Here is a 12,373-nt window from a genome sequence, read left to right as displayed (position 1 = left end):
TCTGCATTAAAGCCTTTGGTGTAGCCATGTGAGCTGTTATTTAAGAACGGAATGTGATTGGTTACTGAGCTGCCTCAAAGCCAGGCACTGCATTATCAGCAGAACTGAAGAAGGTAAAAGACACTTACCGTTGTCATTGCCTTGTTTAATTTCTTCAGCGGTTCTGTCAATTAAAACATACAATGACCAAACAACACACGTAATTGCAATTACATGGAATGTGACTGAACACACAATTTTTCTCCTCTCGCTTGTTGTCATCTGTAATTTCTCCCACTGAAAAAAAAAAAAAAGTAATTAAAAAAATCTGACTTGTAAAATTTTACATTAAACTTATTAGGCCATTGTGTCTCTTTCTACCAAAAAACATGCAGTAATATAATTAACAAATCCTTTAGTTTTGGTAATATGAATTACAGGAGTAATTGCAGTAATTGTACAATGTGCATTTTCCGCGTAAAATTCACAATTATCTCATTTTCACAGATTCAGAGGAATGAAGAACATTGCTCTGTCTCTGTCTGCTTGTGAATGATATCTAAAGTAATTTCATTACAGTACAGCCATAACATGTCAATAGATAGGTAAAAAGATTAATATTTACTTTAAATTTGCATTTCTGGTGGCAAGAGAAGAAAAAGCCCAAACATTTATTTGTAATATGTATTGACACTGTAGAAATGCAGGTATGTAACAGTCTTCCCATAAAATAAAAGCATAAGAAATGCAACTGCACTGAGGATTAAACTCAATAAACTCGAAAAGATAATTACATGGAAATGATCATATATGATAGCAGCCAAATAGCCTCAGTAATGGAAGGAGGATCTTCCAGGCACGTGTTTATGAATTATGGTGCTAAATCCTGGCTTAAGTTAAGGCTATTTTAAGATGAAATAGGCTATTCTCTGCAATTGAACAATGCAGCCCTTGAGGCGATTTTATTTTTTTTTTTTTAATCTCACATGTGACATGGGTTTTTCTTCCAGCACTTCTTCAAAACAAAATCCTTCTCTCCTAAAACATTTGCCTTTGAAAACAGATGAAAGAATAGGGCACTTAAAAGCAAAATGCCTCAATTCTGATGGATAAGTACTGGCATCTGAGGAAGGAAAGCAGTACAAAGCATGAGATGCGAGTGCCATCTCTCTGTGGCCCTGTGAACATTGCACTGAGCTGCATTCAGCTGGTGCCACAGCACTGCTGCCACCTGCCACGGCTAGGACAGCAACCCTGGCCTCTGCAGAGCACTGCCATGCTGCACATTTACTGCCAAGCTGTGAGTTTGGCTTGGTTTTCTTTCTTTAGGTTTTTGGATTGTTTTGGTTTTATTAGCTGTTTTCACTGTTTGACCTGGAGACTTCCATTCTTTTTGCAGTGAAAATTCAATTCAAGTCTTGTAACAGACTTTCTTTCCAAAGAAAGAAACCTTGTCTTTGTCCAGATGGAAGAAAGGGTTTTACCTTAACCCTTCACTTACCTGTGGACATTTTGTGAGAGATCAACATAGAACATAACAAAGAATGATTTGCTCTTAAACAGATTTTGTCTGTTATCTCAATTTTCACACTATACCATTTAGTCTGCTGGAGAGAAGACTTTGCAGAATTTTCACTGTCACGTACACAGGCAGTCTCTTTATAGGCATTTTACTCTCTAACATACTCAAAAGCCTTCATGTTGATCTAAATGCCCAAAGATAAATGCTGGTCCCATTAATCTAAATGTAAACATTTTGTAGGTGGAAAAAACCCAGACAAAATCAACCAACCAACAGGCAGGATAGGTAAATACAGGTTCAAGCTCACAGAATTCTGCTGAGAGTTACAAGAAATGTCTCTCAGGAGAGGAGCCAGCAAAAATTGGCTGAAGCAGGCCTTTTTGTTAACATCCCATGATCAAATCCAGCCAGAAGGAAAGCCAAAGCCCACTGAACTCTGCTTCCTCCAGATGGCCCTTTTTCTTCTCCCACAAGACAGCCTGCCTTCCCTTGCCTCCCTGTCTCTTTTATCCATGCACGTGTTACTACACCAGAGAGAAGGGGGCTGCCAAGACACTGGGAGATGGACATAGGTGACTATGGCACTGGAAGACTGCAGAATATCTTGTACTCTCAGTTTGGGATACAGGAAAGGAATAAGGTCCGAGGTGTCTGTCACGGATACTAGGAGCATTTTACAGCTCTCAGTGTGCCCCAAAGCTGTACTTTTGTTTTGCCCTGCCCTTGCTGCAGTCAGAATTCTCTCAACTATGGTGACGATGGGCTGAACTCAGAAGGGAAAATGCAGTTAAACTTTGTGCTGTACTTCTTGTCGGAGGCCAGGGCATCCCTCTCGGCTCCCTGGAGGGTCAGGGACCTTGGCAGGGATGCCTGGGACCCGAGCAAGAGGGTTTGAGATCTGTACAGGGCGTCTGGAATCTGTACAGGGGGGTTGTAGTAGACCCTGGCTCAGAGTCCAGGAAGACACAGTCTTTGGCTCCAGTCTGTGGGAGAGGCTTCCAACACTGAGAGAGGGATTACAAACCACAAAGGTGTGAGAAACAATAGTGTAGCTAATCACAGGGTGGAAAAATTTGTAGTTTTGGGGTTCTTAGAATGGAGGTAAATGGGGAACAAGATGGAGGATTTAGGGCGGTGCCCTGGGTTGTTCTTCTCCCCTGGCCTCCATTTTTTGCAGTGATGATGGCACAAAGTAGTTCAAGGGGATTGGGTCAAAGTAGAAATGACCCTTTTAGTGTAGGTGATAGGTATTGGCACATAAATGTAAATCAGAGACACGTAACTATCTGTGTAAGAGGACAGTGATGTCCCATCAGGGAGTGGTCACCTCCTGTCTGAGCCGCTGTTCAGATCTCGGCTGGGCACGGAGACAATTCTGAGATATGAAATAATAAACAACATGAGAAACCTTGAAAAACAAGACCTTGAAGAATCTGCTGCTTTCTTGCAACTTGGCTCAGGGCTTTCAGAGGGCAAAAGACTCTAAAATCCACCTTAATCTCGGGTGAAAAACCAAACCCGAGAACTTCTGGTGATCCCAGCAGTAGCTGATGTAACTTCCCCATGCTCACATATTTTAGGTTGGCTGAATAGAAGAGAGTACTTTGTGACTACTGTCATGCTCTAACTAGATGAGTGATGTCAGTAGATGAGCCAGCAATTTATGTTGTCCTAGAGCAGAAAAGTGCAATTCCCTATTTTAGGATTTTTGCAATAGGCTAATATAAAAAAAAATTAACTGTTAGTTTTAGTACAGACTTGCTTGGACAAAAGCAGAGTTACGTGAAATAAAAATTGCTTGAAAATCCGTAACAAAGGATGAGACAACAATATACCGAACAATGAAAGCATCAGCCCCTTTTACTTGTGCTTTATAGTCCAGGACTTGATACAGCCTAAAGTTGTGTGGGGAAGGTTGGCAGGTGTTACCTTTCAAGTCACACAGCCCATTAATGCCTCCTTAACCTCTGATAAATTCATCCTTGCTGTGTTTTGAAGCTCCTGCAGTTTTCATGGTTTTTCACACTCATAATAGCAAGATAAAAATAAATTCTGTCATGTTTTATTATCTTGATCAGTGATCTCCAAGCAATCAAGTTGATGACACTGTGACATGCCATGGATAGAATATCAGATGCTACCAACAATAGAAAAACAGCACAAAATTAAGTACATAGATGTAATTTTGGAAACTTAGATGTTAACGCTTGTAAGGTGCTCTCTGTAAGGAGAGAAATAAATGGAAAACTACAGCCAGAGGAGATTTTCATAATGACTTGCAAATTATTGAGTCATTAAGTTCATAGAAAAACCTGTAGCTTCTGCCCAGCCCCCTACAAAACACCTCTTCACTGTTGTACATCCAATTGTCACACCCACAGATTCTTTAATCCTGGCAGCAATACAAACACAGACGGGAAATTGTTACAGGTGCAGGTGGTTTAATGTCCTGCAAACGCAAGCAACCACATGAATATTTTAATGCTTCAGAACCTACGTGCTAGAACACTTTGCAACGTCTAATCAGAACCAAAAGACATTTTAGACAAGTCACCAAACAAATCCCAAGTGTAACAATATGTCTCCCTAGCAGAAAGCTTGGAATATCCCTGCCCTCCTTCTTATTTTCTGAATAAGCTTTCCAAACATGTCACTTGCACTGTGCTCTGAAAACCACTGGAGGGTGGCAGGAGACTGCCTGACTCACAGGTTCCTATCAAGAATGGAAAAAAGCTGCATTGTGAATGTGATCAGAAACACTCGTCCCACCCCAACTACTACTTACAGCTGCTGCTAAGACACAACGTGCACCTCAGTTGGAATTCCTATGCTTTACTGCCAGAGAAGTTTGAAATAATCATTTAAATGGCAGCTGTAAAACTGTTCCAGGTTTCTACCTCACGTTTTGCTTTTGTTTCCTAAAGACAATTTCACTCAGAAACTTCAAGAGAATGGCTACTGATTTCAAATCCCACTCATGTAATTGCAAAAATGAGTCTTCTGGGGAAATAAAAAAAAAAAATTAAAAACCAAACAAATCCAAAAACATACAGGGAATTTTAAATCATATGTAGACAACCATTTCCCTTTCCTGTAACGTAGTTTGAGAAAATCTCTCATATTTATTTTAAAGGACAAAAATCTGCCTCCTTGCATGCCACTTGATTAATCAATATGCTACAAATAATTACGGATATTTTCTTTAGTATCTTCTGAAAACACTCCTTGTGAGTGTGGGGATGCTGCTTCATACCCTACATTCCAACACAGCCTCTTTGCTTAACAGAATCACATCTGCAATTTTAATTCCCTCCCCTACACTATGCTTTCTGCACAGTGGTTTCATGATGGCCCAGTGCAGAACTGAAAGCTTCACACTGCTCACACAAAAGCTGTCTCCACACCTCACAATGGCACCTAGCAAACTCTGCTGCTTGTGTTACTTTTCCCCACCTTCGCATTGTACATTTGCTGCCTGCCTGCTCCCATCCACCACTTTGTGTCCACCTGTTGCCTCTTGTCCATGGTGATGTTCTGTCACACCGGTTACACATTTTTGTCTACAGAGATGTCCTGAGGCAACTGCAGTTCTACTGCAGGTTTGCAGATCCACATCTCTACAGCTGAAGGCCTCTCTCCTGCAGGGCTCAGCACTGCAGAGGATGCCAAATATTGAAGGTGAAGTTAATGGGCTGCTTTGCAACATGTGAATGCTTGGACTTTTTAACTCCTAGGTATTTTCAGGAACCCTGTTTTAAAAACTGCATGTAAGGAGGTCTGACAGGGGAATCTGGTATGGGTGGGACATTGCTAACATTAAATATCTTTTGTGACATTTTTCTCCCTATCCATCATTTAGCAAAAAAAATTACTATGTATATAATGTAAACAACATGCACCGCTGGAAGAATTTCTGCTCTCGCCTAGAGCTAAATCATGATGCAGTATTTTCTGAATTCTTTCTACAGTCTGAAGAAATACTTACAGCCAACCTTTTCCTTAAAGTAATTATGTCTGCAAAATAAAGGCTAAAATTACTTACTAGAGGCTGTTGTAGAAACTGAACTCTGCACAGAGACTAAAAACACACAGAAAAAGATCTTTTTTATCTGAAACTCAACCCAAAGGATTTAGCCAGCACTTTTGAGAAAGAACTGGTGGTAAAGTGAGCTGAGCAGTAAAGATATGTCAACAGTCTGAACATGTAGCTCAGAGTTATTTATATTAGGGAGGGTTTTCTGGTCACTTGTTGCAGTACTAATTGGCTCAGGCTCCACAGTGAGCTGTTCACTGCTATCAACCTACCAGCTGGAGGAAAGCAGCTGCCGTGGTAGTTTGCAGAATGGAATTTGTGCAGTGGGTGGAAGAGGAAGAAATAATAGTAATAAAGGACAACAGGGCTCCATTCATGTTGGGAGAATAAAATAGCCTTGCAGAAATTTGAAGTGTTCATAAGAGATGAGACTTCAAACGTTGTTATTTGAGTAAAAGCATTCTAGGCCTCTCTGTGCCATCTAAATAACGTGATTACAGCCTGAACCATGGGGACTGTGTCTTAAAGGACAAGGCATGTGTTCCCCATCCTGCTCCAATTTAAGAAGTGCCCCTCAGGCAGCCCAACGGAATGAGCCAGGTCTGATGGCTGACAAGAGAAGGGTTGGGGCCATGGAAACATCAACACTGTGTTCTTTTCCCCAAACACATCCAGAGAAAAGGAAGAACTGAGCAGGTTCACAGAAAATACAGAAAACTTATTTGTCATTGCCTTTTTTCAAAAGATGTATCCCAGAGAAGAAACTCTTGTAAGGATCAAGAATAAAAGGCAATAATTAGTCCCCTGCTATGTTAATTGCTGAACAGGGAAATAAAATAAATTTTTAAAATCCTTTGTCACCTGTTGGATCATATGGCCTTATCTATGCAGAACCTTACCTCAATCTAGTTATCTCATTAGATGTTCTAGTACAGATCTTTGTCAGGTAAACCTGTCTGAAGTTTGCTCAAAATCTATTTCTGTCCCTAGGAGATACTAAACAAACCTGGCTGGAATTCAAAAGAATGTCTGTGCTGTATTTAAAACACTCATTAAAATTTTTAAAGGGAACCAGAAATGTGTGCATTTCTAAAGACAAACACTTTAATTCACTTTTCGTGTGATTTGCATACTTAGAGCAATAAAAGAAATACATAATGAAAAAACCTCACTTTGGTAAACACCTTAAGATTATCATCTGCAAAGAATTAAAAATTCAGTTTTATCATAACCAAGATGGCATGTTATTTCTTTTTTAAGGGATAATCAAAACAGGTGGACTCAATTGATATAATCAGTATGCACTCTTCACAAGCTTACGCAATTTTTAGCTGTGTATGACATCAATTAGCAAACCCTTCAAAAATGTAAAACAGAAATGTAAAAACTAAGAAGTGTAAAAATTAAGCAATTCAAGAATATAATTTCTAAAATGAAGTAGCTGTTTTTGCAATATGAAAGTGGTATTGAGAATACTTGTTCATTTACCAACTAAAAGAACTTCAGTACCTGCATCCTAATCATCCCAACACAGACTAACAAAAAAAACCCCAAAACCAACCAACCAAACAAACAAACAAAAAAACAAAACAAAACAAAACAAAACAAAAAAACAAAAACAAAAAAAAACCCCAAAAAAAACAAAAACAAAAAAAAAACCCAAAAAAAAAAAAAAAAAAAAAAAAAAAAAAAAAAAAAAAAAAACCAACCAGAAAAACAACAAACACAAACGCCCCCCTCAAGAAAACCCAAACCCAACCCACAACCACCAAAAATCACCACCACCACCACACCCCCCCTCTCCCCCCACGCCGTGCTTTGGAAATACAGGAACTCGTGTCCCTCTCGTTCAATGCTCTGTCTCAATCAAAGGCCAACACCAGCTGCTTTGGAGAGACGTGCAAGAAACCTAGTGGCAAGTAATTACAGCATAATCTCTCCATATTGGGAGCTTCTTTCTAGCTACCATCTGCTAGAAATTGCTTTTCATCAATATATAGAATGCAGAAATACTCAACAAAGTGTTTACTTTTCAAGTATCTTCTTCAAACACTGAAAAGACATTAACCAATCTTTTGTTCAATAGAGCCTTCAGTGCTATCATGAACACCTCTTTCACAATTACTTTTTCTTTTCTTGCCTTCTAAGACCTTTAAGGAAAAGATCATTATCTCCAAGCACAGTACACTTCAGCTACCTTATCTAAAAAAATAATCCTGACAGAGAAACTGCAGGTAAAACATTAAACCATTGATCAGCAGTGAACTACCACCATAATGTAAAACTATGGGGAATATGTGGTACTAAGAACAAAAGGCACACATCTAGAATTCTAGAAAATATTTACTTCAGGTACCTGGGCACATGCCTTTATTACTCAAAAATAAAATAATAATTTTTTAAAAGCTGCATGTTGGTAACCCATAAAGAAACAGGGATAAAAGGGTTAGAATCTATGTTTCCATTAACTTTTATCACAGTTAGTCAAGAACAGAAACAGATGCTACTGTTGTTTGCTCTCCCTACAGTATTTCTGTGATCATTCTATCAAAAGAATCTAGTTTGTCACTTTTGTTCTCTTTGCAGTTGTCAACCCCTGCCGGTCTACTCTGTATTTCCAAAAGAGCAGCATATCTAATTGAAGGCATGCCACTTGCTCCAGTCACTAAGTAGCAAATACCTTTAAATTACAGTCCAGTTCTCAGACAACAACTTAGACATAAAAACCCACAAAGAAAACCATTTAAAAAAATCAGTCATTCAAACTGCCATACCACAGAACGTGTTTTTGCTGCAAGACCAGTTATACTGAGATTTCCCTTTCTAACCAAAGCAGGTAGGGCTGCTGCATTTTGTGGTATGTATTCTATAGGCAACAGAAAAGCAGCCATGACATAGGCTCAGTGGGGGATTTGAGATGAATTCTGCTGGGGTCAAAGCAACCACAAGTCCTTTTTCCACTAGAGAAGCCACGACAAACCATCTTCCAACAGTCTGTGCCTGAGTCTCTGTCTTTGAAACCAAGTAGGATGGGTTCCCTTTGCACATCTGAGTGCTTATAGTGGGATGGACGTGGACAGAAGGCCCCAATACCATGGTAGAAATTGGAAAAGGAGGGAAATTAGAAAAACTGATATAGTAACATGCTGGAGACCAACATCATATTATGTAGTTTTGTACACTTCCCCCTTCTTTTAGTTCTTCAGTCATGTCCTCTTGAAGGAAATTTCTCTGAAGATCTGTTGCCTTAGGCACCTAAAACAAGTTGTAGAATATGATCACAGTTTTGTTAGTCTTTACTTCAATCACCTTCCCTCCAGTATTCATCACAGCTTAATTTCTTCTATTTTAAAATTGTCCAGCCTGCTGAGAATCAGTTCAAATTGTTACAAAGATGGTTTGCTTTAAATGTGTTTGTTTGCCAAAACCCTGGTATTTTTAAATATACTGTTGTTAAAACATACCTAGACATATCCTTTTTTTGCAGCTATATAAACAGTATCTAGACACATCTGAATTGCCACGTAACAAAGGTTTAAAAAAGAAGCTGATGCTTTTAATTATCGATAAATATGGCTTTAGGAAGAATATTGACTTTCCAATGAACAGCTACAGTTGCCTTCTCTGTCTTTTAGTTTTCCCACAAGAGAGATTCTTTTGATCCAACTAAATAAAAATAAAATAGAGGAAATTTGTGCTGAGGAAAGCTATAGTAAACAAAATAAAACTACAGCCTAGTGCTCTAGTAAAGAGCTGAGGGAAGATACTAATTCTGGGGGGAAAAAAAATTAATTTTTTCCCAATAATTTTAATAAAATGCTACAGGAATAAAATTAAAATAGCAAAACCCACCAAACCTGAGTAAAGTAAAAATTACCTCATTTGGTCATAATTTAGATCCATTACTGGAATTTCTGTGTTCAAAAGTACATCACTGTGTTAAAGAAAAGCCATTTTAAGCATGCATTCCACCAACAAGGAAACATCAGCCTGTGAACAGAACATTCTCACATCAATAGGTCCCAGGCAAAATAAATTTGAGGCAAATAACAACTGTAAAATTGTACGTGTTAATTATGTGACACATAATTACCTACATTAAGCAGATCATGAATTGCAGCCCTCTCCCACGGGAGCTGGTAAAGTTCCTAACTTCAAAATTAAATGGTAAAACCAGCATTTTTTTAAAACTCCATGAACAACAATGACTGATTTAGGTCAATGCTTGGGTTGATTATGCTCTTTTAATTTCATATTTCTAGCTATACATTTTGTGTCAGCATTCCATTTACACTTTCTTTATTTATAAAGCCAGAGATTCTCTTAATTATTTTCAATGCTTCAGCTTCCTAGTCCTTCCTTGGTTATAAGTATTGATGAGGTCAAGCTGTAAAACAAAACACTGAAAAGGCTGAAATAAAAAAATGAAGAGGAGACCCCAATCTCTTAAAAAATAAGAGAGAGACTTATGAACTGCAGGCTGGAGTAGGGCTCTCTAACTAAAATGGGAATTGAATCTTTTGATGCAAGTTGCATCTGTTAAACAGCTCAGATCAAACTATTTCAGCCTCAGAAAGCACGGAAGATTTGTACTTCCCAGAGCTCATGTTCATGGTCTGTGCAATAGTGGATAACACTACTAATACCCAGAGCTGAACAATCTCCCAAATTCCCTTTGCTTTTGTAAACGCTGCTGAGCAGCAGAAGTAGCAAATCTAGTTACTAGCATTTAATTAGAAGAGGACACAGTTTTCATTTAATTTTCTGGTATAATGTTTTTCATTTGCTTCTTAAAAGAACAAAAGTTCAAAGCAATGACCCAACACACATCTTCCCCTGCCTCCAGGACGGGTGCTGCACATGGGGGTGTCCCAGCGAAGTATCACAATAAGATGGTTTTTAGCAAGTCTAAGGGTATGTTATGATGGTTTCAAGGTAAGAGGCACAAGAATCTTTTGTCAGAAGTCCATGGGAACTGGAACAGCTTGTGTGAATAGAGCTGTGTTTTGAACAGAAGAGAAAGGCATATGGAGATGGCAAGCTAGCCGAAATTCCACCACCATAAGAGAGCTAAGTTCTAGTATTGTTCTGGTGGCAGAAAATGCAAGACAGCATTATTCTGTGAACTACAGTATGCTGTCTATATACAGATAAATTAGCAGTAATGCTCTATTATCCCCAGAAATTAAGAATACAACTGTCTGAAAAAAGTAGTCCCCTGCATCCCTGAGGCATCACAATAGGATATAAATGCCAAAGAGTCATTTTTACTTTACAAGCTTTAATATACACATTGTCCCTTGAGCCCGAAGTTATTTGCTATAATGACATGATAGCCAACGAGAAAGTAATAGCTTTGTGCCTTTGTGCATACTGGTGAAGTGTCTGACCCCACATATTGAAGGCAATTATTTGAGGCTACTGATGTTTTGAGACAGTTTACTGGAAGAAAGATAACATTGGAGGAGGTTGCCTTGACGACACTGTGTAGCTGCACCAGAAATCAAACAAAAATGCAAGAGCTCCTTCTATGTTGCAGACTGCAAAATATTCATCAAATTGGATCAAAAGGGAACTAGTCCCACAGCAAGTCCTATGCAATATTTGATACTACTTCTTATCATGAGCATTATTAGAAAACTGACAACAAGGCCAGGTGGTTCATACCTCACAGCACAGGGCAGTAAGAACTGAACAACAAGCAATATGGTAATGACTACTCAAAAGTTTGGGGTTTTCTCCTGTGAGACTCTTCTAGTCATGTCTGGATCTGAGAATTTATTCTGGCAAAAGTAGTTTCTAATGGTGAGCATGTTTGATTTCATACCACAGAAATTTCTCTGCAGGTTCTATGACTTTTGGCAGTGATTACCATACCCTTAAAAACGAAATGCAAACATGAATTACCAAGCTACCATTGAATCAAAAGGAAAAAACACCCTTAACATATTTTGCCATCACTGAATGTTTCAGGTATGCTATGAGATTTTTTTTTATATCAGCATATAAACAAATACAGAATTCAAGAGTGGTAAACACCTAGAAGATATATGTACACATTCAAAAGAAATAAGATCAAGTTTATTTCATTATCAGCATTTGCTTTGCTTCTGTTTAATTTTATAGAAACACATCGCTCTGTACTAAAAGAACATTCTCAGTCCTCTATTTTTAAAAGGCATAAATTCAGATACCCCTTCTATCAGAAAGAAAATTGACCTCAACTGGTACATAATGCTCCTGTAAACAAAAAAATTGACTTGCTTTTCCTTAATGACCAAGAGCAATCACATGGTAACAATGCACAATATTGCTTATGCCTCACATAAATAAGAATTTATTTGAAAATCATTTAAAAAAGAGAGTTGGGAAAGAAAACTCTGACACCACACAATGATCTGTTGGGATGATGCATCAAAGTAAGACATCTCATCAGATACTACACATCTTAAACAGACAGCAAAATTTAAATATGAAAAGCATTTTGAAGTATAGCAAGACACCGTTGAGAATCTCCATTTAAAGACATTTTTGTGTTTAAAGCTCCTTTTAATTTGACACTTTAATCCATTTCATACTCACTATATTTTTGTTCAATTCCTGTTTCTACTAGTCTTCAAGCATCAAATTCAAGAGATATGAAATGCAACTGTTAATATCTAGGATTGCATCTTTCCTAAAGAAGAAATGTTTTTCTCAGGTTTAAGCTCCTACCTGAGAGAGCTCAATAAGGAACTAACACAAGCTTCTTACCACTTTCTAATTCCTTCTGTGATAAAGTCACCTTTTAAATTCTGCATCATGGATTGCAGATGCTGAGAGGCAAAGCTACAAATGCA

At 38.2% G+C, this 12,373-nt stretch overlaps 1 protein-coding gene across 1 annotated transcript in view; it reads right to left on the bottom strand.

The window, feature by feature from the left end:
- MARCHF1 (membrane associated ring-CH-type finger 1) overlaps positions 1–12,373 on the bottom strand; it is an 88,561-nt gene that overhangs the window by 6,189 nt on the left and 69,999 nt on the right. The window contains exon 5 of the mRNA XM_083861849.1: positions 129–276. Coding sequence (XP_083717975.1) covers positions 129–276 — 148 coding nt within the window. The remainder of the gene's footprint in view (positions 1–128; positions 277–12,373) is intronic.

The sequence above is a fragment of the Zosterops lateralis genome (genome assembly GCF_965231275.1).
Source record: "Zosterops lateralis genome assembly, chromosome: 5".
Classification (NCBI taxonomy): Eukaryota; Metazoa; Chordata; class Aves; order Passeriformes; family Zosteropidae; genus Zosterops; species Zosterops lateralis.
This window is presented reverse-complemented; position numbering and strand designations above follow the sequence as displayed.